Raw genomic sequence first — 27,540 nt, forward strand, 5'->3', positions numbered from 1 at the left:
CCTTTACTTTGAATATAAGGCTCATGAAACACACCCGATGGAGAGCCCTGGACTCTGAGGATCTCTGTACATAGAACAGCAGTAGTGGGGGTAGCATTAGAGTAAGCTCCGCGAATTCAGTGCAGCCCTGTCCTCCAGTCTGTGAAGCCGTGCTAAGCTAGTGTTTCTATAAGATATGTGGCATACCCTGAATAATGAAGGAGTCCTATAGAGATATTATTGGCCTGCTTTCGGGTGGCTTGCACGGCTCGCTCAGGGCTTGGTCAGTCACCACATTCTTTACCATCCCAAATTCATCCTTTAAAACCTCTACAGCACTCCACACCATCATGTACTCGCTCACACATGCTTCTGGTGATGTGTAGAATTAGAGAGAGAGAGAGATGGCGATATAGACCTCTATGTATAATGATGGGTGTGCATACATAACCATATGTGTGCGTATCCATTCTTCCAGCACAGTGGCTGATGTTAATGAGATTGTATAGTTTTGCTAACAGCTCAGCCGCTTTGCTCTTACCTTCTTTCAGCACTCTTGGATACATAATATCCAGTTCTAGTGACCTGTTGTTCAGCCTTTAATTTATCTGTGTGGCCCAGCACATTTCATTCTTGCCACTGTAATCTCTGACAGTGCTTCATCTTTATCTACTGGCAAACAGTTGGGGGGCTGGGTCTGCTTCCCGCTAATCTATCCCCGCTGTGAATGCGTCTCATTTTTCAAGCTTCTGAGTGGTTTTTAGCAGCTGCCAGGAAAAATATTACTTTCTTTCCCCCAAAATTCCCCAGGGCTGAAGGGCAGATCAGGATTCAGTCCTAGATCAGGGCCAGCTTAACCGCTCAATACTTCAGTCCACCCAGGATAGAAATGTGAATTTTATGCCATTGGGATTGTAGGAGTCACACTTTCTCTCGCTGATAGGTGAAGAGGTACCATTGCATGGGGGAGGAGGGGAACTATTTGGGCAATACACCTCTACCCCGATATAACACGACTTTGTATAATGGATATAATGCGGTAAAGCAGCACTCGGGGTGGGGGGTAGGGAGGGGCTGCGCACTCCGGCAGATCAAAGCAAGTTCGATATAACGCAGTTTCACCTATAACGCAGTAAGATTTTTTGGCTCCCGAGGACAGCATTATATCGGGGTAGAGGTGTATGTGGAGGTTTCTAAAGTTTAGTTAGGTTTTTCTCTGATCCCTGTCCAGCTGGCTGTGTGGTAACTAAAGGAGCCTGGAGAGATGCAAACAACACCAATAGCAAAACATTCAACTCTAAAATTCCTCAGATAATTGTTGCCTACAGTATGAGGCATACACAGCAGACAGGGCCTTATCCTGGAAACATTTAGATAGGTGAGTGATGTGACTCTTGTGCGTTAGTCCCATTGAAATTGGTAGTACTACTGTATTGAGTAAGTTATTTACGTGCTTAAGTGTTTGGAGGATTGGGCCCTTAGGCCCCGATCCTGCATGGATTCCACGTGAACGGACCCTGCACCCACATGGAGTTCTCATTACAGGATCAAGGCCTTGGTCTGGGACCTCAGGTTGGGAACTCTCTCTCACTATGTGTTTGTTCGGCATCTAGCACAACAGAGCCCCCGATCTCTGGCTGGGCCCTCTAATAGCTTCCACAACACACATAAGAAATGCAATTAAGGTTTCATGGGCCCCTATATGGGAGCAGGAGCATAATTCACTCCTGGCTCCATTACTCCTGAGTAATGCAGCTGTCACGGATGCAGGCAGATAAAACGTTTATCTGGCAACACCCCATCATGTGCATTCTCACCCCGGCCATACACGACACACACGCTATAAACAGCCTGGGGAAGACGGTGGCAAATATCTCCGGCCCCATATGTTGGTGTGAGGGGGAGTAGCATTGGCCCTGCAGGATCTCCCCTGTGTTGTGTGTATGATATACACACATACGGTGTGTATACACATACCTACCTAGACTAGTAGAGCTGTTCAGTACTTGCTTATTTTTATACATTGTTTTCATGTTTTGTTTCGATTTTCTTTCTAACACCCACTTGAGCTCCATTTGCAAAGGTGGCCAGTGCGCGTCCCATGGGGTGTAATTCAGTCCTTAAGTCCCTCCTGAACTCCTCTTGACGTCAATAAGTGGGAGTGCAGGATCGGGCCCACAGAGACTGCCGGGTGCTACAAAAGTCCTCTCCCTTCCACGTTCCCCTCTCATCATGTTCAACTTCCCAGTTTTGCAAAAAAGCCAGGGGCCAAACTGCACTGTGCAAAAACAAGATGTGGGGGGTTGCGGATTGCGCACATGCCCTCCTCCACAGTTTGCTTTCTCTGTGGTGCGTTTTGCCAAGCTCTGTCCTTTCTCCCCAGCCTTTTGACAGTGTCGAAGGCCTGAGACATCGTTTAAGGGTTTCTGTTGGAAGCTCGGTCTATTTATCAGGTGAGTTAATTTTAAAATGAACACAACTGTCAATAACCTTCCCTAGCTCTTTGGCATAAACAAAGATGATGCGCTGCAAGAGACTCACAAGCCTTTAACATCTGGGCACCAACAACTCATTAACTGACTGATTTTGTCCGAGGGAGTTGGAAGATTAGGGTAAAATGTACTTTAATTAAAAAGGAGATCACACTTGCGTAGAGTCGGTGTGTAGGAAAGATCCTTGTTGGCATCAGCGGGAGTGTCGCCTGAGTGTTGAATGGTACTGTCAGTATATACATTTTGTGCCCAGATCCTGGGGTTCTGGCTTTTATGCACCCAGTCCAGCTAGGTGGCTTTAATTCTCTCTCTGTGCTCCCTGACCATGGGACCATCAGGCTAGCTACTCCGCATTAGATAGCTAACTTAGCCCTCTGTTGTGGCATTAACAAACCAGAAACTGATGGAGGAAAAACCACGTATTTGCACATTTCACTTAAAATGGGTCAATTTCATAGTAATATCTTTTAGTATGTACAGTGCCTAGAACAATGGGTCCCTGATCAGGGCCTCTAGATGGTACCATAAGGCAGATAATAAGTGCTAATAAGTGTCTCACTGGCTATCATCATCTCTTCCTGAGAACCACTGTAATTAGCTCTTATCTGTTTCTGAATTTACAGCATGCTCAATTGCAGACAAGCCTATATTGATGCATTATTGGTTTTAAACAAGTTCTTGCTCTTTTCTGTATCTGGCAAGAGCTGAAGCCTATCGGGAAGCAGCAAAGAAAATGCACGACCGTTAGCAGTAAGAATAAATAAAAGGAAGTCTGATTATTTGAGATTGCAAATATTTCAAAACAGAAAGTAAAAATTATAATAGAATTAAGGAGAATTCAAGTAAGGGTGGGAGGTTTGCCATATTTCCCATGTTCACAAGCTACTGTAGCTGCAGAATTTTTCTTCCTCCCCCGACTTTAAATATTAAACCTGAATAAAAATCTGTGAAAAGAGAAAGAGACCAAGAAGATGTGTTAGGAGAAAAGTCATGAGGATGAAGCTGTAGAGGATATAGAGGTGACGTAAGCAGGCAGTATATAATGCCACAAAAGCAGGGGAGAAAAGGAACTTTTCCAATTTTTAAGAACCCCATTATTTTTTTTTTTTTTTTTTTTAGTATCATTCTGCTTAAAAATTAGTCCAGTTTTGAGCTTTACAAGGCAATGTTAAGAGTGAAAAGAATGAAAATCTCTTTGGGGAGTAGATGAAGGAGGGGCTGAGATATACAGGAGGGAAAAAAGTTTCTTTGCTTGAAACATATTCTCTGTTGATTCCCAAAGCTTACAAAGAGCTATTTTTATTTTAGAAGCCATCATTTTTTGAATGCTTTGAATAAGCCAAGGTATTTCATTTTTTTTATTTATACCAGAAAATGTTGTTTTGAATTTGTGCGCCAAGATTCAGCATGAAGTAAATTCTTACAGCCGTGTTATAAATAGAGCTGACTGAATCCTTCCAAGTTCAGTTCTAAACAGGGTCTGGAATTGGCTCTGACAATGGGTTTTGGGCAGATTCACAGGCCCTTACATCGGAGCTTCCCATTTGAAGGACAGTCGTATGCGCAACATGCCTCAGGTGGCTCATGACCAGCAGGGCCGACTCCAGGCACCAGCTTGTCAAGCAGGTGCTTGGGGCGGCCGCTCCGGAGAGGGGCGGCACGTCCAGCTATTCGGCGGCAATTCGGCGGACGGTCCCTCACTCCGCCTCGGAGCGAAGGACCTCCCGCCGAATTGTTGCCGCAGATCGCGATCGCGGCTTCTTTTTTTTTTTTTGGCTGCTTGGGGCGGCCAAAACCCTGGAGCTGGCCCTGATGACCAGGATTCATCACCGAATTTGGTCCTCAGGTTGGATCATTAGCTTCCCTGGGCCGGGCCCGGTACCAACAAAGAGTGCACTGTGAACGCTGATCCATGCCCCCGAAGGGGCTGTGATGAAAGTATACAGAATGATGAATGGTTTAAAGGAAGTAGCTCAAGACTCTCTCTCTCTTCACCCAAGAACAAGGGGACAGTCAATGAAATTGAAAGGTGGCAAAATCAAAACAAAACAGACAAATGTAAGTTTGAAATAAGGCACAAATTTTTTAACAGTGAGAGTTACTAACCATTATAGCAAACTACCAAGGGAATTGGTGGATTCTTCAAGTCAAGACCAGATGCCTTCTTGGAAGATGTGCTTTAGCCAAAACTCAAGTTATTGGGCTTGATATTGGAGTAAATGAGTGAAATTCAATGGCCTGTGATATACAGGAGATCAGACAGATGATCTGGTGGTCCCTTCTGACCTTAAACTCTGTGAAAACTGCTAAAAGGGAAAGGTTTTTTTTCACATATGCACAATTAACCTATGGAAGTCATTGCCAGAAATCAGTGCATTTGGGGCTTTAAAAATTAAAGAATGAGATAAGGCTAAAATAGGTTCCCCTAATTGAAGGTATTAATAATGATGCACTGAGTTGCTGTCTCAAGCCACAAGCGTCTCCTCCCTGTTGCTCTATTTTATCGGTATACAAAGCCAGGAGCCAGGGAAGCTTTGCCTGTAAAACCTAGGGAAAACTCCCCAAAATCTGGCACTCCTTTGCTAGCGTTGCTTGGTGCCAGCATGATGGGAGGGCTGGAGTCACATTCCATGAAAGTGCTTAACAGGTTCTACTGATGATTCTCAGTGTCAGGAGAGGGGAGGAATCATGCAACAGACATGCACTAGCCCAGGGATCGGCAACCTTTCAGAAGTGGTGTGGTGAGTCTTTGTTTATTCACTCTAATTTAAGGTTTCGCGTGCCAATAATACATTTTAACATTTTTAGAAGGTCTCTTTCTATAAGTCTATAATATATAACTAAACTATTGCTGTATGTAAAGTAAATAAGGTTTTTAAAATGTTTAAGAAGCTTCATTTAAAATTAAATTAAAATGCAGAGCCCCCCTGGACTGGTGGCCAGGACCCAGGCAGCGTGAGTGCCACTGAATGTCAGCTTGCTTGTCACCTTTGGCACGTGTGTCATAGGTTGCCTACCCCTGCGCTAGACACTTCTATGTCATGACCGATGTGCAGCAGATGGAATACAGGCAGAGCTGGCTTTAGGCCGATTCCCCGGAATTGGGCCCCGTGGGTAAGAGGGCCCTGCGCTTTAGGCTCACCCGACGGCAGTCCGCTCCAGCGGCATTTCGGCGGCGGGGGGGTCCTTCAGTGCTGCGGAAGACGCAGAGCGGACCCAGTGCCGCCGAAGACCCAGACCGTGGAATCAGGCCCCGCAGGTCCTAAAGCCGGCCATGAATACAGGGGTGTTCCAAGCATACTCATCCCGTGCCCTCTACCCAGCACTGAAGACTGCTGTCTTGGGGCTAGTCACTATCTCTGTGTTAGAGCAGCAGGACTCTCACCAGCACGATGCCACCTGCTCTTGGCTTTGGTCCTGTGTGCTGCAGAGAGCAGGGGCATTTGATCCCCACTTTGGGCAAACTCTTCAGGCAGGTTTTAAAAGACTGGGTCCCAGATTGTCACTTTGCATGGCTCAGGCCATTGCTGGCCAGCAGGGAGTTCCTGTGGTGTAGGAGGTTGTTCTGTGCTAAGCACAGTGTGGATACAAAGGAGAAACCAAGGCTTTATAGCATGTTAATGTTGTTGTGAGTGGCTTCAGGCTCCTGTGATTGCAACTGCTTTGGAGGACAGGGTCATAATTCAAAATGATCTGGACAAATTGGAGAAATGGTCTGAGGTAAACAGGATGAAGTTTAATAAAGACAAATGCAAAGTGCTCCACTTAGGAAGGAAAAATCAGTTTCACACGTACAGAATGGGAAGAGACTGTCTAGGAAGGAGTACGGCAGAAAGTGATCTAGGGGTTATAATGGACCACAAGCTACATATGAGTCAACAGTGTGATGCTGTTGCAAAAAAAGCAAACATGATTCTGGGATGTATTAACAGGTGTGTTGTGAGCAAGACACGAGAAGTCATTCTTCCGCTCTACTCTGCGCTGGTTAGGCCTCAACTGGAGTATTGTGTCCAGTTCTGGGCACCGCATTTCAAGAAAGATGTGGAGAAATTGGAGAGGGTCCAGAGAAGAGCAACAGGAATGATTAAAGGTCTTGAGAACATGACCTATGAAGGAAGGCTGAAAGAATTGGGTTTGTTTAGTTTGGAAAAGAGAAGACTGAGAGGGGACATGATAGCAGTTTTCAGGTATCTAAAAGGGTATCATAAGGAGGAGGGAGAAAACTTGTTCACCTTAGTCTCTAAGGATAGAACAAGAAGCAATGGGCTTAAACTGCAGCAAGGGAGGTTTAGGTTGGACTTTAGGAAAAAGTTCCTAACTGTCAGGGTGGTTAAACACTGGAATAAATTGCTTAGGGAGGTTGTGTAATCTCCATCTCTGGAGATATTTAAGAGTAGGTTAGATAAATGTTTATCAGGGATGGTCTAGACAGTATTTGGTCCTGCCTTGAGGGCAGGGGACTGGACTTGATGACCTCTCGAGGTCCCTTCCAGTCCTAGAATCTATGAATCTATGAATTAACAAGTTTCAGTTCTGTCCTTCCCCGCACCCAACACAGGGCTGTTGTGAATATTGACCCTGCAGCTCACCTGCCCTGGAGGGGCAGGACAAGGGCCATGTTCTAGACTCAGAACGGAGAGGTGCCCCTTATGTAATGGGAACGCTGGTGCAGCATGGACACCGCCAGAGCGCTCTCTGTGGTATACGTGCATTCACTAACCAATGGAGTTAATAATACCAGGCCACGGGTAGACACATATGCCAAGCTCTCTGCTGCTGATTTTCTATGCATGGCCTGTGCCCTGCAAAATTGTTTCCGTTTTGAGTGAGCTGGTTGCGGAGATTTTGCCAAAGGCAAAAAACAAAACAGCACTTCACTCTTTGGCCTTTCCCCCTCTCTCTCCATCCTTCACCAGCACACACAGCCATTCTTGTCAGTGTGATCATTTACCCATTCTGTTTTAACCTGTTCACGTCCTTATTTTCAATTGGATCAGAAAGATCAGCTAAACCCAGCCTTTCTGTGACTGAGACTGTCACATGGCTTGCACTGAGCCCCCAGAGCACCAGGGGCCAGGCTCAGCTCTCCAGAGTTAAGGAAAATGGCCATATCTAAGGCAACTTTCTGGACTCTGCCACATCACTGCCCACAAGCAGCCAACCTCAGAACATTTGCAGACAGAACAAAGACATATGCAGCTTTGCTGAGATGCTCCCAGGCTGGGCACACTGCTGAGTTGAGGTCTCACTTGGAATCAAGCTGATCTTGAGTGAATGCAAGGTTCATGTTGGATGTTTTGCACCCCTCTAGGTTTAACCTCTCTGGCTTAATAATGGGCATGGTGGCAATAATCTTACAGTGAGCGCCATTCAAACCAACCACACGGGGAGATCCATTCATGAGGGTGGTCTGCGCGGTAGGCATGGTTTTGAGTTGTATTTCGGATTGGAGAGGAACACTTTGCCCTGAGAGGTGTTCTTCTGTAGAGAGCTAAAGGAATGTCAGGGAGTGATGAGACCCTTCTCTCAAAGATCTAGGGTCCCAGAAAAGGAGTCAGTGAGTTAGACCCATTGTGTTCACTGTGTGGGGGAGCACTTGGGCCTGCTGTTTGAAATCCTTAACCCTTGTTTGAAAATAGAAGTCCTCAAAATAATGGCAGCATCTGCTTATTTGGCTTTGTACTTGGGGTTTGCTTCAGGGTGTTTATGCATTTACAATCCTATCCTTTTTCTGCACATATACCATCTGTTGACATCAATGGGATATCCATTGATGGCAGCACATTGTCCTTGAGGAGCAATGAACTTGGCTATCAGTTCGAGCAGGAAGAGTATTCTGTTACTCCCTCACTGCCCTTGGACACTTGAAATAACTTCATTGACTGTTCCCAGTCTGGTTTCAGACAGTCAGGGCAGTCTCCTGCATCTCATGTTATTCAGCTATAGGGTGGAATTCAGCTGATTGTAATCGTCTGCTAGAGAACAGCTCTAATTATAGTGGTGGGGGAGTGCTACTATAGTTAAGGTTGCATCACGACATCTCTTTAAGGTCAGCCTTTATAAGTCCTCTAATAAAATCAACATTCTTAGTTGGAGTTCCTTGAAACTTGGTGTGCCTCGGGAGGGCTCAGGGTAGGGTTAGTGACCCAAACTTGGAGTCATTTGACAGAAGGGTTCTGGAGATATAACCATTTTAAAAAAAGTTTCTAGTTGTCTTCCCTTCCCCCACTGAGCGAGAGATCAAACTACTGATGAGCTGTGGGACAAACTGGTCGGAGTCGGAGTTTTACCCAAGGTAGTTGTCAGGACTGAGATCCCCACTTTGAACTTTAGGGTACAAATGTAGGGGCCTGCATAAANGTACTGTACACAGGACAGCTATTACCCTTCCCTTTATAGTTATGACAGTAGTGCATGGCACTCACTAAATCTTTGGGGGACCCAAACTGAAAACTACATTTAATAAAATGTACCTTTTTACACGGTGTATTCGGCAATACAGAAAAATGGTGAGAAGGTTTCCATTCCTGCCATTTTATATGCTTTAAACTAAGCTTGACTTTTAAGTGCTCTAAAATCTGAACGGTTAATCAGATTGCTTTGAAATTTGGAGTATGTCATGGAGGTGTGGGGTAGTGTTTGTGACCCAAAGGTGGGTCATTTCACCCAGGGTTTTCTGAGTTAGAGCCTCCTGCCCCACCAAGTTTACTTTTGCTGCCTGAGACTGTCTACCCTAAAAGGCTGCAACCTGTGCCATTGTAGCACGTCAATGTAGATGCTCACTGCAAGTAATGAGAGGGGTTCTCCCGTCGCTGTAGTTAATCCACCTCCCCAAGAGGGGGTAGCTAGGTTGACAGGAGAATTATTTTGGTAAGCTCATGCTGTCCCACTGGGAGGAGTTAGATCTGTATTGCCGTGTCTCTCGGGGGTGTGGATCGTAAGACTCATGAAAACATTGCCAGAGTTGGTGACTGGGCTGTCACTGGAGGATGAGTGTCACTTGTCAGCTTCAGACTGGAAACACAGTGTAAATTTCTAACCATGGCAGTCATTAACTGTAGGAACAATTGACCAAAGATTGGGGTGGATTTTCCATCACTGACCATCACTGGTTTTAAATTGAGGCTGGATGCTTTTCTACAAGTTCTAGGAATTTGGGGACGTTTTCTGACCTGTGTGATACAGGGAGTCACACTAGATGATCACAACAGTCCCTTCTCACCTTGAAATCTATGAATCTTGGCAGGTATGTCAGGGCTGTTTGGAAGCCTAATTGTTCTAATGATCGTAGAGCATTTTGAGATCTTCAGATGAAAGGGGCTGTACCTACAGTACTATTTGATTAACACAAAGCTATTTACACTGAGGTCATCTTCTGCATTTTTACCTAGTTCTAGATTCCTTGACCCCATATATGTAATTTACAGACATTGTCGTAAGCTTCCTTGATACATGGAAAAAATGTTAAACAATACATTTCTTGATAAATGGGGAAAAAATGGAAAAAAGCAAACAACACCAAGCCACTGAGCTGTCTGACTCAGTAATGCTAACAGCTAAAAGGAAGATATTAGTGGCTTCTAATATGCACTGCCATGGTGGTCTAACAGGACAATAATGAGGTTAATTTCCTCTCACTCATCCAGAAACATCTTTGCTGAAGTATAATTTAAGGTTGCCAATAAGCAATAATTAGATCATAAATAATACGCTGTGATTGAAGGACAGTGGCCTTTCCTGTCATCATAATTTTTTTAGCCCATTGGGACTCTGGGAGTGTTTTTCTTTCTTTCACCCATGGGATGTCTTATAGTCATCAGAGATTAGTAGCGTTGCATTTTCTAGTTAATGTAACAAAGCCCATCATTTCTGCCCTGTACATTTGCTGGTATAAAATTTTAACAAAACTACAAGGTAATGCTGGGCAAGATGAAAAGAAGCTAATGGAGAGAACAAAGAAAAACAGATAATGAAGTGATTCCAGCACCCATTAGGTTCCATTCCCTGGGGACATTATCTGGCTGGAAATGCCTACCAGACTTTCCAAAAGCACAGTTGTATAACACTAAAGAAACCCACACCATGGCTGTATTCCCAAAGCTTGGTAGAGCGGCTGTGCCCTCAACCCCCCATTTCTGTCACCCAGATCAGATGCCCAAATTGGGAACTACCTGCATAACTCCCCGTCTTCAAGTGCAGATGCCAGTTTGTGCACAAAAATGTAGGGTTTGGTGGATGGAACTGGCATGCACTCATTCCTGCAGGTCCAACTGCTGCAACCTTGTTTTGGAAGCATGGCTCTAGATATGGGAAAAAGCTGATAGGGCAAGTAGTGAGTCTAACTTCACTCTGCACTAGTTAGCACTCTCCTTCCTGGATATTAACAAGTGCTTTAGTTAGGCTGTTTTTGTCCGTTCCCAGTAATGGAGCTTCCAGAATTGTTCTTGGTAGATGTAGTCACATTAAGATAATAACAAGAAAATATTTTATTCCATTCTACATTGCCAGATAAGGTTTGTGAGCAACCTCATTACTCCTCATCCTTTCTTGTGGGATCCTGAATAGTGCTTGGTGCCTCTCCAGCGTTTACAACTTTCAGATATTTACAAACTGCTGTCACATCCAGCTGCCATGCAAGGGATTTGGATTTATGCAAGAAAGGGACATGGATATATTTGGTTTTCATTCAGCCCTTAGCATTGTGCTAGCCATCCACAATCATCATCCTTTACCCTTCTATCGGACTTTTCATTCCAAAGCACCCATGGAGTTTCACAAGCTGTGGATTCAATTCTACCATAATGTGAGATCCCTACGAACATCCCAGAAGGAGAAAACCCTATGCACTAGAAGTAACTTGGATCGCATGCAGCACGGGTCTGTATCTCGTTTTACGTTGCGATCTATAGATAAAAAGCAATCCTTTAAAAAAAAAAAAGAGAGAGAGAGAGAGAGAGATCTCCATTTGCAGTTCTGGCTCCAGGAGGTTTGTGAGTGGCCTAGGAGACTTTGCATGTGGTGCATGGGAGGCTAATATCTAGCTAATGTATATGCAGAAGGATGGTGCTACCCATTCAGAGGCCTTTTACCTTTGGCTGCCTACTTGGACAGTTTAAAGTCGTGAATGTGCATGTAAAATACAACAACAGAAGGTCAGAAGTAACTGCAAATGGGCAAATCTTGCTACTTGGGGGTTGCACTAAAACACCACCTCCAAAATGGCCACGTTGCAGCAGGTTTGGTGGGGTAGAAGGTGCAATATTTCAGACTTGGCCCTAACACAGACTCCAGCAATGTACATTTATTTATTTTTTCTTTTGGTTGACTGGTCTAGTATTAGTGCTTGGAAAAGTTTTCAGCTTACAGAATAATTTTACTGCTCCACCAGAGCATTCCTACTCTTGGTGTGCATCAAGACCTCAGGTATTCAGCAGCTAACTGTGCAAATCGCCAACGTTTAACCCTTGCTTTCATCTTTTTTAAAAGAACAGTACACAAGGATGTGCTTGTAATGATTACATGGGAAGAGCTGTAACTTCCACCGTGCTTCATGTCTTGGGGGGGAAAAGAATTTCATTCTTTGAACACTTCAATTCCAACACATTGTGGAATACCCCAGCATAGTTACTAAGTGGAATCACTGTATATGTGGTAGTTATCTCATGTACTCATAAATGTATCTACAATGTGTGTCAATAGATTTGGGTTTTTTGGAAGACTGTGTCTTGGTGTCTGGGTAGAAAGCCACTAATGCAGGAAAGGGAAGGAAATGGAGCACAGAAAATCTTGTAGCTTGTACAAGTCTTCGGGTAACCTGAGCATTTTATGTATGTTATGGAGAGGACTGAAACAGCTTATCGCTTTATACATATTGTGTAATTTAACTCGGTTTGTTTTATGACAGCCTTTAATTTCACTAAGACCAAGAAGCAGTTCTTAGGATATGTTCTAAGTGTGCCTTTATTGTCTGCATATTAACTCTTCTGTGTATCCTGCCACCTTAGCATTAGCATTCAATTTTGTGGCTGGCCCATCAAATACAGAATAATGAAATATATCTCATTAGCTTACATTACATTTTGAACTTAATAGGAAAAGCAGTACAGAAAGTTCTGTCTGGCCATCTGAAGGAACAATATTCTTTACCTCAAAGGCTGCATATCTAATCTTCTAATGTACAGCTGGGTTTTATTCTATTAAAATATAATGAGACAGGACTAGTAGATCATTCTGTGGGGGAGCTAAATGGGTTTTTTAGAATAATCAATGAAAGATGATTAGGAAAGATGATTTTCTTCAAAGGAAAAGAGAAAATTCTCTCCTTGGGATTAAAGTATAGTAAAGCTAAATTATTGTAACATCTTTCCTCACTTAGACCATCCCCAACTTCAGTCCCATAATCCTTCCATTAAGAACTGAATTAAATATTTTTTTTTTCATTTTAAAACGTACAGCACTAAGGGCTGCAGTAAGGGGCAGCCCGTCGTTAGCTCAGAGACAGTATTGTAGTTCCATGCACTGGGGGTGCATTAAGATGACAAAATGGTCCCTCGCCTCAATGGGGATGTAATCTGCACCAGTCCTAATACGTCTGTGCTGACTTAGTAGTGCTGGACTGTGTGTTGAGGGAGGGAGGGGTTAAGGCTTTCCTATATGGGAGGGAGAGAAATAGCCCTGCAGAAATTGTGCTGTCCCCTACACTATCGCCTGCAATACAGGTAGCCTGCATGGATGAATAAGTGGGCACTTTTCTCTCCTCTCTGGGCATGAAACATGACTCACTGTTTTGACATAAGGGGCCTTTGACCATGACCATCAGCAGGGTTTGCAGCTGGCAAGTTCTCCCAGCCTTGTGGGGTATCTAGAAGGAAGGGCATCTGCCCTGTTGCACAGCTCCACTGCCCCCTAGAGGTCATGGCTTCTATTAGCTAGGTCCCCCAGCTAGGGAAAGGACCAAGGACATGGGCTACATGTTCACTTGAAGCTAGGGTGTGAGTCCCAGCCCATGTAGACATACTTGGGCTAGCTCGCTAAAAATAGGATAGCCACAGTAGTACAGACAGCAACGAGCCATGGCCCGAGCTAGCCACTCTGAGAAGTATCCATGGGGTCCAGGCAGGCTTCTATTTGCAATGGCTGGTCTTGGCAAGCTACCGCAGCTGCACTCCTATATTTAGTGCACTCGTTCAATGAGAACTAGTGCGAGTATGGCCATGCGAGCAGGGAATCCCACCCCGAGCTCCAAGGGTAGAGGTAACCTAGTTAGTACAGCTCCAAGCTGTATTGAGTTCAGTAGCCTGGCAGGGTTTGCTGCCCTGCTCGGATCCTTGTTGCTCACAGAACTGCTCCCTCACAAGTGGGGAACCTTGATTGGACCCCAGGCAGAGGGGGAAGAACGTGCAATGGAGTCAGCTCTTGGAGCACAAAAGAAGTTGAGTTGGGGAGATGTTCCACTAGAGTAGTGCCCACACCAAGCTAAGAGGTATAGGAGACAATCCAGCCCAGTATGGACCTTTTTGTAAGTTCTTGAGCATCTCCTTTGAGATTCGGAGCGCACTCACTTCCCAATGACCTGGGACTGGGATCTAATGGAAGCTGAGGACACTCAGGATCTGGCCCCATATCATTATCTTGGAATTATGTACTCAAGGCCACTTTAACACGCTCTGGCAGTATAGAGGGGCCTCAGCGTGTGTGAATTGTAACTTGTTAGTGTGAGAATCAGAATCTGTTTAAATGTACCCTCATGAAACATGACCTTGCTTATCCCACCCTGGGTTAGTATGTGAGAACGACTTACTGAAAGTCCTGGGTCTACAGGAGACTGTGTTACTCTATAGAAAGCACTTCTGTTCTAAAGCCATTGTCCAAGATTCTCAAAAATGACTGATTTCTCGTGCCTCCATTTCTGGATGCTTGGTTTTTTCAGAGGTTGGGTGTCTCACTTTTGGAAAGTCTTAGCCTTTTATTTTAAACCTAACCTAACACATGTTCTAGAGTGGTTTACTATAGTGGTTTTAATGCAGTTCATGCAATAGAATGATCGTAGAAATATAAGAATTGCCAGATGGGATCTGCTAACTGGACAATCTAATCCAGGATCCTCTCTCTAACAATGGGCAGCACCAGCATTTTCAGAGGAGGGTTCTTGAAACTCTGAAATGGGTCATTATGAAATAAAACAATTGTTTTAGATTTGTGAAGCCCCTGATATTGCAAATTCCCATTAGCATTGGTCTGAGTAACTCTCAACTATTACCACAACAATTGTTGTCCATAATGTTGCTGTTTGTTTAAAGATGGCATGCTAAATCCAGGCATTTAGTCGACGGTTGCTGTAACTCTTTATTTCCCACTAGGATAAAAATTATCTCAGCAATCTATGTGGACAACAGGGGGAGGAAGAAAATTCTTACCAATCATCCCCTTCCCAGCACTGAACAAATGTGATCATGTTAGCTAGCTCTAATTTATCAACCAGTCAAGTTTATATAATTAGGAATCCCAAAGTCAATAATCTGATCATCTGCCCTGCTTGTGGGATAAGTGATTCCAGGAAGCACACATCTCAGATTGGCATGGGAAAAGTGCCAGCGTTTAAAAAAAGGAACAGGCAGAGATTTAGATCAGAAGGCGCTCCTTAATCTTTCAACAGTGACGTTTTGGGAGGTCAGTTCTGCTTTAAATGTTTCACCATATATTTGTTCAGTGCTTTTGAATCTTCACATTACTAACTTCAGTTGATTTGTCTTTATATTTACTTTAAACAAATCATAACTTAATCAAGATACACTGTGTGTTATACTGTGTCCTCTGAAAGCCGGGCGGTAGAGCTAAGTGTTTCCAATGCACAAAAGGCAACTTTTTGACCCATATACTCTTCTGACTTATTCTCATGTAGCCCTGTTGGAAGGTGTTAGGCAGTACAAAATTTGCCAAACATTTTGCAATCTCTTTATTATAGAGAATTGGGAAAAGGAAATATTTATTTGATCATCATGCCAGAAAGTGTGTTTGTTGTAATACACTTTAAATACATAAAAATCGCTAATTGAAAAGTGCAAATATTTAATATGTTGCTATTAAAAATGGCCTGTGGTCCCTCTTGCTTTCCAGTTTTAAGAAAAGGGGAATCGTGTTGGAAGATGTTTCATTCAATTTTAGCTCCTTTAGTATAAAGTAAAAGTTTTAAAGGCTAGTCTTGTTATGGTGAAAGTGGTGCCAAAGCTGTACCAGTGTGATCAGAGTGTGTGTGTGGGGGGGGAACAGCACTTGATGGTTCTTATGACTGTTACTGTAATCTCTAAAAAAAGCAACAGAGGGTCCTGTGGCACCTTTAAGACTAACAGAAGTATTGGGAGCATAAGCTTTCGTGGGTAAGAACCTCACTTCTTCAGATGCAAGTAATCTCTGTTTTTCATTTAATTTCAACCTCTGAAGAAGTACCTCTCAGCATAGCTTGATGTGGACCTCATCCAGTTCAGATTAGAGTTCTCAGACAGTGGTCTATGAACCCCTGATCTTAGCAGAGCTCCTCAGAGTAGGAATCCACAGCTTGAAACATTTTGAGAGGCAAGCTATGATCGACTGAAGCGTTGGGAAAGAAGGGTGGCCTAGGAACATGCTGTCTAATGAAGAAGAAGGCACTGAATGAAGATGCCAGGGAGCCATTCCTCTCGTCTAGATGAAGCTAAACAACCTTAAGGTCGAATATGAGAGTTTTAGCTTTCCTGGGATAGCAGGAAGGCAAGATTAGCAGATAGAGCTGGAATCTTACCTTTCCACTTGGGAGGAATTTGGGTGTATTCAGAGGCCTGCTTTGCTCTTCACATTTAATGTGGGCAGGGCTCCATCACTAGACATTGTACCTCACAGAACTGATAAGACCAGTCAAAGTTAGAGCTATCACACGGACTTTTGCATAAAATAAACCGATGTGTGCAAAAAGCCAGTGGTTTATATAAATGTTTCATCAATTTTTAAATGGCAGTTAGCAACCTCATAGGATGTTTTAGCTGCCACGTGCTCTACATAAGCCTTTTAACTTGAGACGCATCAGACATTTTTACATCTAATGGTTCAATGAAAAAAAAGCCCATATAATTCAGCAGACCTTGAAGAAAATTATTTTGAAGCAGGGTAATATATTTCCTCCCCCTCTTTTTTTAAAACATGGGATGGCAGGATGAGTGAAGGTTGTGTGTGAGGGGGGTCACGTGATAGGGAAATGCTAACTTTCTTACATACTGCTAGGACGTCAGACCTAAATTTTCAATATCTGCCCTCTCTTGCTGTGAATCAAATATTTTAAATTCTGAACTTTCAGAAAGTTTAACTGATTTGCAAGTACAAATGTTTGTGTCCCCGAATCAGACTGATCACCATCTGATATCTGTCATTGCACTGGCAAATAATATTTCTGAGTATTATGTAAATCTGAGTGCCGTGGATTGCAGGAGCAAAATTAGAGGCTGGATTGTCCTGTTGAAGATATGGTCTGATCTCAGAATAGAAGAAAACTCTAAGTGCTTCCAATTGATCCAAGTAAATGAGCTGTTGAACCCTGGCATCTCCTATGCTTGGCCTAATGCAACTGTTAGAAGTCAATGGTCTGTTGTGTGGTTTTCCCCCCACAGCAATTAGTAACAAATGGATCTTTAAAAGATGGAGTAAAATGAGTTCTGGAAGTGTATTGTGCATTACAGACTATTCACGAGGCACCGGATATTTATCCGTTTTACATAGTGTCATAACACTTTCCAGGGATAACATAAGATAGTCACTACCTGGAGATTTTTACAATGGAGTTTACACAGGTGAAGGCCTCAGATTGTGGAGGGAGTGAGGGGGTGACAAAGGAAAGGGGAGGCTCATAAAAGAGCATGTACTAACCACCACCTCGCTGAGTGTCAGAGATGTGCTGCCTTTTGAAAGGGGCAAGCAGTATGGTTTTGTGGTTAAGACACTGAACTGGGATTTGGCGGCTCCAGGTTCAGTTGTAGCTCTGCCACAGACTTCTTGTGTGACCTTGGGCAAATCACTCAATCTTTCTGTGCCTCGGTTCTCCATCTGTGAAATGGGGATAATATGTGCAGTGCCTTGCACAGTAAGGCCCTGATCTCATTTAGGGTTCATGAATGCGACTGTAATACAAATAATTTCTCCTTGGAATAAGTGGGCTAGTGGTGCGTGGCATGGCATATTATACTTACAGACACTGAGGAGTGTGGGAAATACCACCCATCGAGGCCATGCTCTCTGTGGCATGCAATAACTGACTTTCCTAAGGGCTTTAGTCTAATTCTGGTTGCTGAGCTTGGTGCGTGGGTGCTGGGTAGTGTTTAGTGGCCTGTGAGATAGTGGAGGTGATCTGGTGGCCCCTTCTGGCCTTAAACTCTAGGACACAGTCGATGTACATGGTCTCCCATTCGGTCAACGGTGCTCTGGCACCCTCCCCAGCAGTGGCAGCATGGCTGAACGAGGCCAGGCTCCCTCTCAGTCTGATGCCCAGGCCCCCTCAAGGGCAGCTCCTGCTCACTTGTGCTGTCCCGAGAAGGGAACATTTTTGACACAGGGCAGCTGTTCCCCTGACTCCTCCTCCCTCCTGCTGCTCATGGCTTCTTCAGCCACAAGGAGCTAAAGCGGTCACGTAAGAGAATGTGACTCTCCCTAATATGGCCAAGCGGGAAACTTAAGGCAATGACCTCCCCACCGGTGTGGCCATGGGCCAGGCCCTGTGTGGCGCAGCATTCTGGCTGCTCCTTCACACACAGCAACTGGGGAGGAGGCGGAGAGTTGCCAGAAATGGGTGGAGCCTCATCTCTGCCTCATCTCTCCCTGCCATCAACCATTGGACGGAGTGGGCACAAACTGAGCAGTAAGCCACCCCCTTTGTACTCAGTGATTAGACGGTGTGTGACCCTCCGAGTTACTGTTCCTCCTGGAGCAGTGCTGCTCCCCCGTCGCTTCTTGCTCAGGGCTGGGCCTACGGACCCAGTCTAGTCCCTAGTGGCTCATGGCAGCTGTGTAGTCGGAAGAAGATTTATTTAATTTTAAGAGGAAATATGGTGTGCATTCATGGCACAGATGGGGACATCGGTACGTGTGGCTTTATGGGTAGGAAGTAAACAGGAGCGTAATGAAACATGACTTTTGACAATAAACTTTTCAATTTCAGAGGGGCCAGGTTCAATAAAATTATTTTCCAGATGGAGTTTTTATTGAATCTGGCCCATCAAGTTCCCATTGTGGGGTTTCCAGCTGCAGTTTACACAACTCTACCTATAGTAAAATACAGTATCCCTGCAAAATTACAGCCCAGGCAAAACCAATTGACAGTCTAAAGCAGTGAAAGCAAAAAGGGAGCCTGGACAAAGAAGCATTGCTTGAACAAAAAGAAAACAATGCTTACAAGTTTGCCATGAAACCCAGGGGGAAATATCCATTGTTGACAGCCTCTGTTCTTCCCGTCTGCCATGTGACATGTAGAGCTTCCCCAAAAAGTGCTGTTTGTGTATTTCCTGCTGCTGCCCCCAGACCAGCTGTGCTTTTGTTAGCTTCTATCAATTCAAAGTGTTAGCGATCGATGACCCTCCCACAGCAAGAGACAAAGCAATAGGCAATGTCAGGACAAGCCCCAGGTTTTGTGGAGCCTTCTGTAAAGTCAGACATGCAGAGCCCTTTCCAGCCGTCTTTTCACCTGTAGCCAGGAGCCCACATCCATATCCTCCCCCAGGCTTCTGAGAAAGCCCAGAAGACGGCTGGATGTGACAAACAGACATGGGAACTGGCCTGCAGTGTTAGGCTGTGGCATTGGACCATGGCTGGAAAAGGAATTTAAAGAGGCTGCACAAATTCAGGGGTAGCCTAGACTGACTCGCCCACTGAAGAGAAGATGTAAAAACAGGAGAGGAGAGAGCGTAGAGGAAAAGGAAAGTTACTGCTCCCTCCTGAGTAGTAACAACTGTGGTTGTGGCAAATTCTTTATGAAGAGATGGATAGTTTTGTAGCTCCCAAGGCCAGAAGCAGGGCCGGCTCCAGGCACCAGCTGAGCAAGCTGGTGCTTGGGGTGGCAGATTGTTCGAGGCAGCATTCGGACGTGTTTTTTTTTTTCCGCTCTGGCCGCCCTGTAGGGGGCGGCGGTGCGGAGAACCGGAGCGCCCTGCAGGGCAGTCCTCTTCCTTCCCTCCCCACCGACCGGAGCAGAGCCCTAGCTGCAGGAGGCGGCGCAGCGGGAGGGGCCGCGTGGCAGCACCCCCACTGTAGCCCTGGCCGCCCCCTTCTCTCTCTCTCCCGCCTGCTCCCTCTCCTTCCCCCCCCCCCCCGCCCCCAGCCAGTCCCCCTGCACCTGCGCTCCGGCCGCGCCGCAGGTTTTTTTTTTGCTTGGGGCGGCCAAAAAGCCAGAGCCGGCCCTGGCCAGAAGGAACCATTGTGATCATCTAGTCAGACCTCCTGTAGAACACAGGCCATAGAACTTCCCCAAAATGATTCCTAGAGCCGATCCTTTAGAAAAACATCCAATTGTGATTTAAAAATGGTCCGTGACCTTGGTAAAGTGTTCCAATGGTTAATTACGCTCCCTGTTAAAAATGTACACCTTATTTCCAGTCTGAATATGTCTCATTTGAACTTCCAGCCATTGGATTGTGTTAGACCTTTTGTCTGTTGGACTGAAGAGCCCATTATTAAGTATTTCCTCCCCTGTAGATACTTATAGGCTGTCATCAAGTCATCCCTGGATTAAAAGGGACTCCTTGAGTTTAAATGGCATAGGTGTGTACTATCTTATAAAGCTTTAGCAAAACAGAAGTACCTTCAATGTGTACGTTTCTTTGAACCCCGGGCCCCAAATACAGAAATGGAAATGGAGGAGATACTTCTGTGTATTTATAGCAGGGCTATCTCTTCCTGCACGCCTTTAGCTCCCTCTTTCTTTATTATGGTCTATTCATCTTTGGGGCCCCCTACATAGCTGCAAAATAGTTGCATTTGCAACTCCATTAATTAAGCCAGAAAGCTCTCAGCTCTGGTATTTCCCATTCTCCTTAAATAGATTGTTTTCTGACTTTGCCTTTACAAATGAAAGCAGAATGATTAATACCAATTTTCATTGCGATTCTGTACGGAATTCAATTCGTTCCAAGTGCAGAATAACTCCTGTTTACAAAGGAAATGGTTGAGCTTCATTTACTATCAAGGCCTATTATTCGCGTTATGGTAGCAACATTTATAGTTTCGAGATAAATATTTAACAAGCTAAAACACAGCGAATCTCAGCTTTTACCTGCTTAGGTTTTTAGCCACCTGACATTTAAAAAGTGATTGAATAAATGTTGTATTACGCCTTTCTATTACTGTGGTTCATTATTCAGAACATAGTGGCAGCTGGAGGCCACTATCAGGGCTCCATTAGACGAGGTGCTTTAACGAAAAAGACTGTTCCTGCCCCAAAACATTTATAATGTTGCATCAAGAGATAGGAGGGGGGTAAGAGAACTGCAGGGGGATGGCAGGGTAATGGCGGCATATGCTAATGTTGTACAGTAAACAGTAGTTGTTCATCACTAACCTATCTGCAGTCAGCTGGCGGGGTTCTGTAGGCATTGTAGCAGAGGGAACTTTCTAAAGACTCTGCCCGAAAGGAAGTGAATTGATAATATTGTTTTAAAATTATCTTCTTATCTACGGCATTTATATGGTCCCATAAGCTTAGTGTCTGAACGTCCCATAATCTTTCTAATCTGTGTTTATTCGACATTGGTGAGGCCTCATCTGGAGTATCGTGTCCAGTTTTGGGCCCCACACTACAAGAAGGATGTGGAAAAATTGGAAAGAGTCCAGCGGAGGGCAACAAAAATGATTAGGGGGCTGGAGCACATGACTTATGAGGCGAGGCTGAGGGAACTGGGATTGTTTAGTCTCCAGAAGAGAAGAATGAGGGGGGATTTGATAGCAGCCTTGAACTACCTGAAGAGGGGTTCCAAAGAGGATGGAGCTCGGCTGTTCTCAGTGGTGGCAGATGACAGAACAAGGAGCAATGGTCTCAATGCAGTGGGGGAGGTCCAGGTTGGATATCAGGAAAAACTATTTCACTAGGAGGGTAGTGAAACACTGGAATGCCTTACCTAGGGAGGTGGTGGAGTCTCCTTCCTTGGAGGTTTTTAAGGCCCGGCTTGACAAAGCCCTGGCTGGGATGATTTAGCTGGGAATTGGTCCTGCTTTGAGCAGGGGGTTGGACTAGATGACCTCTTGAGGTCCCTTCCAACTCTGATATTCTATGATTCTATGATAATGTATTTATCTTCACAGCAACCCTGTAAGGCTGGGAAATGTCATTATCCCCCTTTTACAGATGGGGAGCCAAGACAGAGGAGCCAAGGGCCAGATTTTTAAATGTGGATGTAGGTAGATGTTTAGTGGGATTTTCAAAAGTGCCTAGGCATCTAACTCCCACTGATTTAAAGCTTTCTGAATAGGGCCTGTCTGTCCTTTGTGTCTTGTACCGGCAGGGCCAAGGGCACTGCTGGCATGTAACAAGTACTGAATAATGCTGTGGGGAAAGGGAAGAACCTAGTGTCTGCTAGCCGTGGGATACCTGTGAATGAGTGTTACGGGTGCCCCTCTGTGCACAGTCCACCGAAGATAGGAGCCTGCTACAAGCCCAGCTAGGGAGCCCTGGCTCTTCAGTGCAAACTAATGCAGCTCGTGGTTTTCGTTCTGGAGGCCCCTTGTTCAGTCCCTGTTGTGGTGGCCAAGATCGTGGTCCTCACACTGGCATGAAGAGAATGTCTCATCCCCCTTCATTGTTGGGACTCCATTCTAACAGTGGTCATTGCAAATTTACTGGAAGGCCACCTGCTATAGCTGGGGGGTTTTATGTTTTGATTTGGCTTTAAACTCTTTCTCTGGATTTTAATGATCATTGCCCCTTCTAGATTTTCCTTTCAGCTCCCACCCATCGTTGACTGAAATCCCACTAGGATTTAAGTAGAAGTGTGTTGTATAGATGCTGTCATGTGGGGAGTCAGGCCTTACTTATTATTTCTATTGGGATAGCGCCTAAAGACTACAATCAGGGCTCCGTTGTACTGTGCAAATGAACAATACAAAGTCTCTGCCCCAGAGAGCTCTCACTTTAAGAGTGGTAAGCCTTCACACTAGGTTTGTTGGGAGGCTAGACCCATTATGCTGGGCCCAGGGCAAATTCATAACATGGGCCCCCATCCCACACAGATAGAACAAAAGAACAGCCCTGCTGGGTCAGACCAATGGTCCATCCAGCCCAGTATCCTGTCTTCCAACAGCAGCCAGTGCCAGGTGCCCCAGAGGGAATGAACAGAACAGGGAATCATCAAGTGATCCATCCCCAGTCGCCCATTCCCAGCTTCTGGCAATCAGAGGCTAGGGACACCCAGAGCATGGGGTTGTGTCCCTGACCATGTTGGCTAATAGCCATTGATGGACCTGTCCTCCATGAAAACCTACTCCGATTATATAAATAACATTGAATCAAACTCAAATGGCCACAATTTGGCCAGAATATTTTTTTCTTATGAGATGGGCTTGTGGCTTTCTGGCTAACTGCCCCCTTTGGACCAGGCCCTGATAGTGTACCCATTCCTCCCCCACTTCTACTTGGAGCCTGCGGCTAGACAGTCTTGTCCCTCTCCGTCCTGTAGGCCTGGTTCTACATGAGTTGGGCTGACCCCATGGATGGGGGGCCCACATGTCACACACATCACTTCAGGGGAACGTGACGGGTCAGGTTCCTGTCAATCATTTGGAGAGACTGAAGTGGCTGCGTCGTTCCTAACAGGGATCTCCAAAATGGAACTGGAGTCTATTCCTGTCTCCATGGTGACGAGGGCGGGAAACGAGCGGAAGTTCACAGGCCCTCTGCAGTCCCTTCCCCCAGCCATGCCTAGGTGCCATTGCCCAGTGCCCACCCTCCTCTTTCCTCCCGCAGGAGTGACACAGCTGCCCTAGAATGGCGTAGCATGGCTTCAGTGGAGAAAGGAGAGGGGAGAGCAAGATCCATAGAGGGCTGCTGGGGGAATGGGTCACGATCCCCATCTGCCATCGCACCCCTAAGTCTCCTACAGTGCAGTGTTAGTCAGTCCATCCATCCGTCCAGTGTAGGTCTGACATATCTGACTGCAAGGAGTTACCTGCTCTTACTGCCACGTCACAAAGACCTAGGATTGGGCCCTACATATCTTCCCGCCATTAAGCACAAAGTATTACTTATGTGGGAAAAGGCCAGCATATCCAACTGTCTAGCAGCCAGTCTCTCCCATTGTCACTGACCTCGTACTTCTGCGCTGTTCCTCTCCACTTGCTGTTCCTCTCATGTTGCGTGCTTCCTTCCCATACAATCTCAAGTGCCCGTACAAACGCTGTGGCCTGGCTTTGTTCTGGGTCACCCCCAGCAAATCATCTTGAGCCAGCAAAAAGCTTTTTCCGTTCCAAATGCTCAGGAACAGGCCAGGTAACCTGGCAACAGCTGGCAAAAATATACATGTATATTAAGGAAACCTGAAGACAGACGAGGATAATGGTTTGGCTGTGATTGTGCCATGAAGTGGAGTGGTTGGTGGGGTGAAGGTGTACAGCTGTTGTTGACAGCACTTGTTAGGGTCTTGTGCCATGGATGGGGTTACAGTATGCTCTAGTTTTCTGTTTCCTGTCTCTCCGTCTTTAATACAGCAGTTCTTTCATTCTGCCTCTAGGACTATAACAGAGTTTAAAAGAGAACTGGATAAATTCATGGTGGTTAAGTCCATTAATGGCTATTAGCCAGGAGGGGTAAGGAAGGGTGTCCCTAGCCTCTGTCTGTCAGAGGGTGGAGATGGATGGCTGGAGAGAGATCACTTGATCATTGCCTGTTAGGCTCACTCCCTCTGGGGCACCTGGCATTGGCCACTGTCGGCAGACAGGATACTGGGCTAGATGGACCTTTGGTCTGACCCAGTACGGCTGTTCTTATGTTATGTTCTCAAATTTACTGTTCCTGTTGCTGCTCACATCTGTCCCTTCAGTGCTTCAGGACAGGCTCTGCTTTACATGACGTGTGTGTGCTATGCTTGTATTCCTCCTTCGTCACTGACCCATCGTTTATTTCATTGTTAATATGAACATGACCTAATCTAGACAGCCAAATTCCACTCTCATTGACACTAGTGTAGATCTGGAGTAATTCCATTAAAATGACTGGAATGACTCCAGATTTATACTGGTGCGAGTCAGAACAAAATTTGGCCCAGTGTATGATTTTTTTAAAAAAAAATTTATAGAAGTTACAAAAATAGAATCAAGTACCTGACCCATGTCCATGTCAAGTTTTGGTTTTGCAAAGCATCTTAAATGGACAACTGCAAAACCAATGCCAGCTTTGTCCTCCTGTTTTTAAAACAGAGATAGAGCAAAAAAGAAAAACAATAGCGCTACCACCTCCGCCATACAATATGCACACATCTTTGGGAATTAAGACGAAGTTGAACCTGGATTTGAACCACCTTAATTTTTGCCCAGGCCTAGTTGGATGGTTGAATTTATTCTGTAACTTGCTTTGCTTTCCTTTGACTTTAGTATTGATTTATTGCATCTGCTCATCTGTCTAAGATTACAATAATGATTCCAAAAACTAATGAATAGTGTTAGTCTTTTATTCAAAGTCATATGTGGCCTCATTAAAATCTAATGAAGGATAATGTGATAACATATTTTGCATGTTGTGTCAATATATCTACATGAACCATGTGTCTGCCTTTGTGTCACTCCTTCGAAATCCCTATACTGGCTCCTTATAACATTTTGCAGTGATTTTACTTGCATTTAAAGATTTCAAATGGTCCATTGTACTTGGTCAATCTTCACTCTTTCTCCATATGTTCCTAGTCTAAACTAAGGTCTAAATTGCCTGGTTGTAATTTTTGGCACTGAGAGCAAGAGCAGCTTATAATTATGCCTCTTAATTATGGAATTCACTTCCTATTACTATTCGGAATAACCAGTCTGTTTGTATTAAAACCCAGCTCGAAGTAGTAATTGTTCTCGACCACTCTGCATTATTGATAATGCGAGGGAGTTACTTGGGCAGCGACCTCTGACTCAGTCAAGAAAACTGCTGTATAGATACATTTGTTCTTGTCACTGTTGTAAAATTAAAATGTCATTTGTTTTTGACAGCTTTTTGCAATCTTTGCATTTGCAACATGCGGGGGTTATTCTGGAGGCCTGCGGCTCAGCGTGGACTGTGCAAACAAGTCAGAGAGCGACCTCAGCATTGACATAGCCTTTGCCTATCCTTTCAGGTAATCCATTTTGGTTCTTGACCGTTCATATTCAGAGATGCAGCTTACCTGGGGCCTGATCTGAATCCCACCCTCGACAGTGGGAAGACTCTCATTGAGACTTTCAAGTTGCAGTAGGGGAGGTCGAGGTTGGATGTTAGTGAAACACTATTTTACTAGGAGGGAGGTGAAGCACTGGAATGGGTTACCAAGGGAGGTAGTGGAATCACCATCCTTAGAGGTTTTTAAGGCCCGGCTTGACAAAGCTCTGATTGGGATGATTTAGTTGGGGATTGGTCCTGCTTTGAGCAGAGGATTGGACTAGGTGACCTCCTGAGGTCTCTTCCAACCCTAATATTCTATGATTCTATGATTACAATGGGCTTTGGATCGGGCACCTCTTTCAGAAAGTTTTGGACAATAAGGGTAGCATTTTCAGAAGCACTTAAGTGACTGAACTTAAGAGCCTTAAGACTCACTGAAAAATCAATGGGGCTTAAGCTCCAAAGGGCCACATTTTCAAAGGTATTTAGGTGCCTAAATGCAATTTTCAAAAGCACTTAAACAGGTTATTCTAATGGAAGTTAGGTGCTTGGGTACTTCTGACAACCCCATTAGGCATCTAATGCATTTTTAGGCATTTAAAATCTGGCCCTAAATCCCTTTTGAAAATGTGATTTAGGCTCCCTAATCACTTTTATATTTAGGGCAAGATTTTAAAAAACATCTGAGGAAGAAGGTGGGTGAGAGAATCTTTTTATTGGACCAGAAGAGACAGAGGCAAGTTTTTGAGCTACACTGAGCTGAAGAAGACCTTTGTGTAGCTTGAAAGCTTGAAAGCCTTTGCCACCAACAGAAATTGGTCCAATAAAATATCTCACCCACATTCTTTCTCTTTATCCTGGGACCAACACAGCTACAATAACACTGCAAACTATAAGCAGAATAAAGACATAGTGGGACAAAAAAAAGTTTAAAATTGAAAAAATGCACTTGCTGCTAAGGATTCTAATTCTATACAACTTTGAGTGAAAATGACACCCCCAACATCACTTTTAAAATATGAATGAGGTCCACTCTAGAAACCTGTACTGCATTTCTGTACAACTATACTCTTCAAGAAATCTTGAGATGACAAAAGAACAATGAAGAATGTGTAGCCCAGTCTCAAATTAAGTACACCATGACCCTATCTGAAATTGTTATATTGCTTCTAGAAATCATATGCTGTTTTGCTTATGATTTCATTATGCATAGACCAGAAAGAATGTGTTTGCCTTTACAGCACTAACTGAAATATAACATCTTCCAAACTATGCACACTGCTGGTGATTTCTTGAATTGCTGTTAATTTATGGTATATTTATATTACTCTAAAGAATCATATTTCCTTTATACAAATGGTTTTTTTTATTTTACTATTCTGCACAGCCTTGAACATCTCTTTAGTATGCATGAGATGGACTTTGCAAATTGAGTTATGTGAATTTATAATGTGATTCGCTTTCAAATAGGTCATTTCACCAGCATTTATTATAGAAGTATCTGTAGGAAAGAGCTTTTAATTTAAATTATTATAAAACATTATTTTATTTTAAAAGTTGTTAACACTAAATGGTCATTAAGTATCAATTGGCACTATACAAGGAATGCAGAGTATTGCTTTGGGAAGAAAACAACCAGGTATACGGTATTATTGTTCATTAGGAAATGGCAACTAATTTGCAAATAACTACTGAGTAATTTCTAACGAATATGAAGGACAACTTGTCTATAGG

General features: G+C 44.4%; 1 protein-coding gene across 2 annotated transcripts in view; it reads left to right on the forward strand.

The window, feature by feature from the left end:
* SYNPR (synaptoporin) overlaps positions 1 to 27,540 on the forward strand; it is a 167,253-nt gene that overhangs the window by 98,560 nt on the left and 41,153 nt on the right. For both annotated transcript variants that reach the window (XM_034777298.1, XM_034777299.1), the window contains one exon: positions 25,659 to 25,783. In XM_034777298.1, the coding sequence (XP_034633189.1) occupies positions 25,659 to 25,783 (125 nt within the window). The remainder of the gene's footprint in view (positions 1 to 25,658; positions 25,784 to 27,540) is intronic.

Source organism: Trachemys scripta, chromosome 7 (assembly GCF_013100865.1).
Source record: "Trachemys scripta elegans isolate TJP31775 chromosome 7, CAS_Tse_1.0, whole genome shotgun sequence".
Classification (NCBI taxonomy): domain Eukaryota; kingdom Metazoa; phylum Chordata; order Testudines; family Emydidae; genus Trachemys; species Trachemys scripta.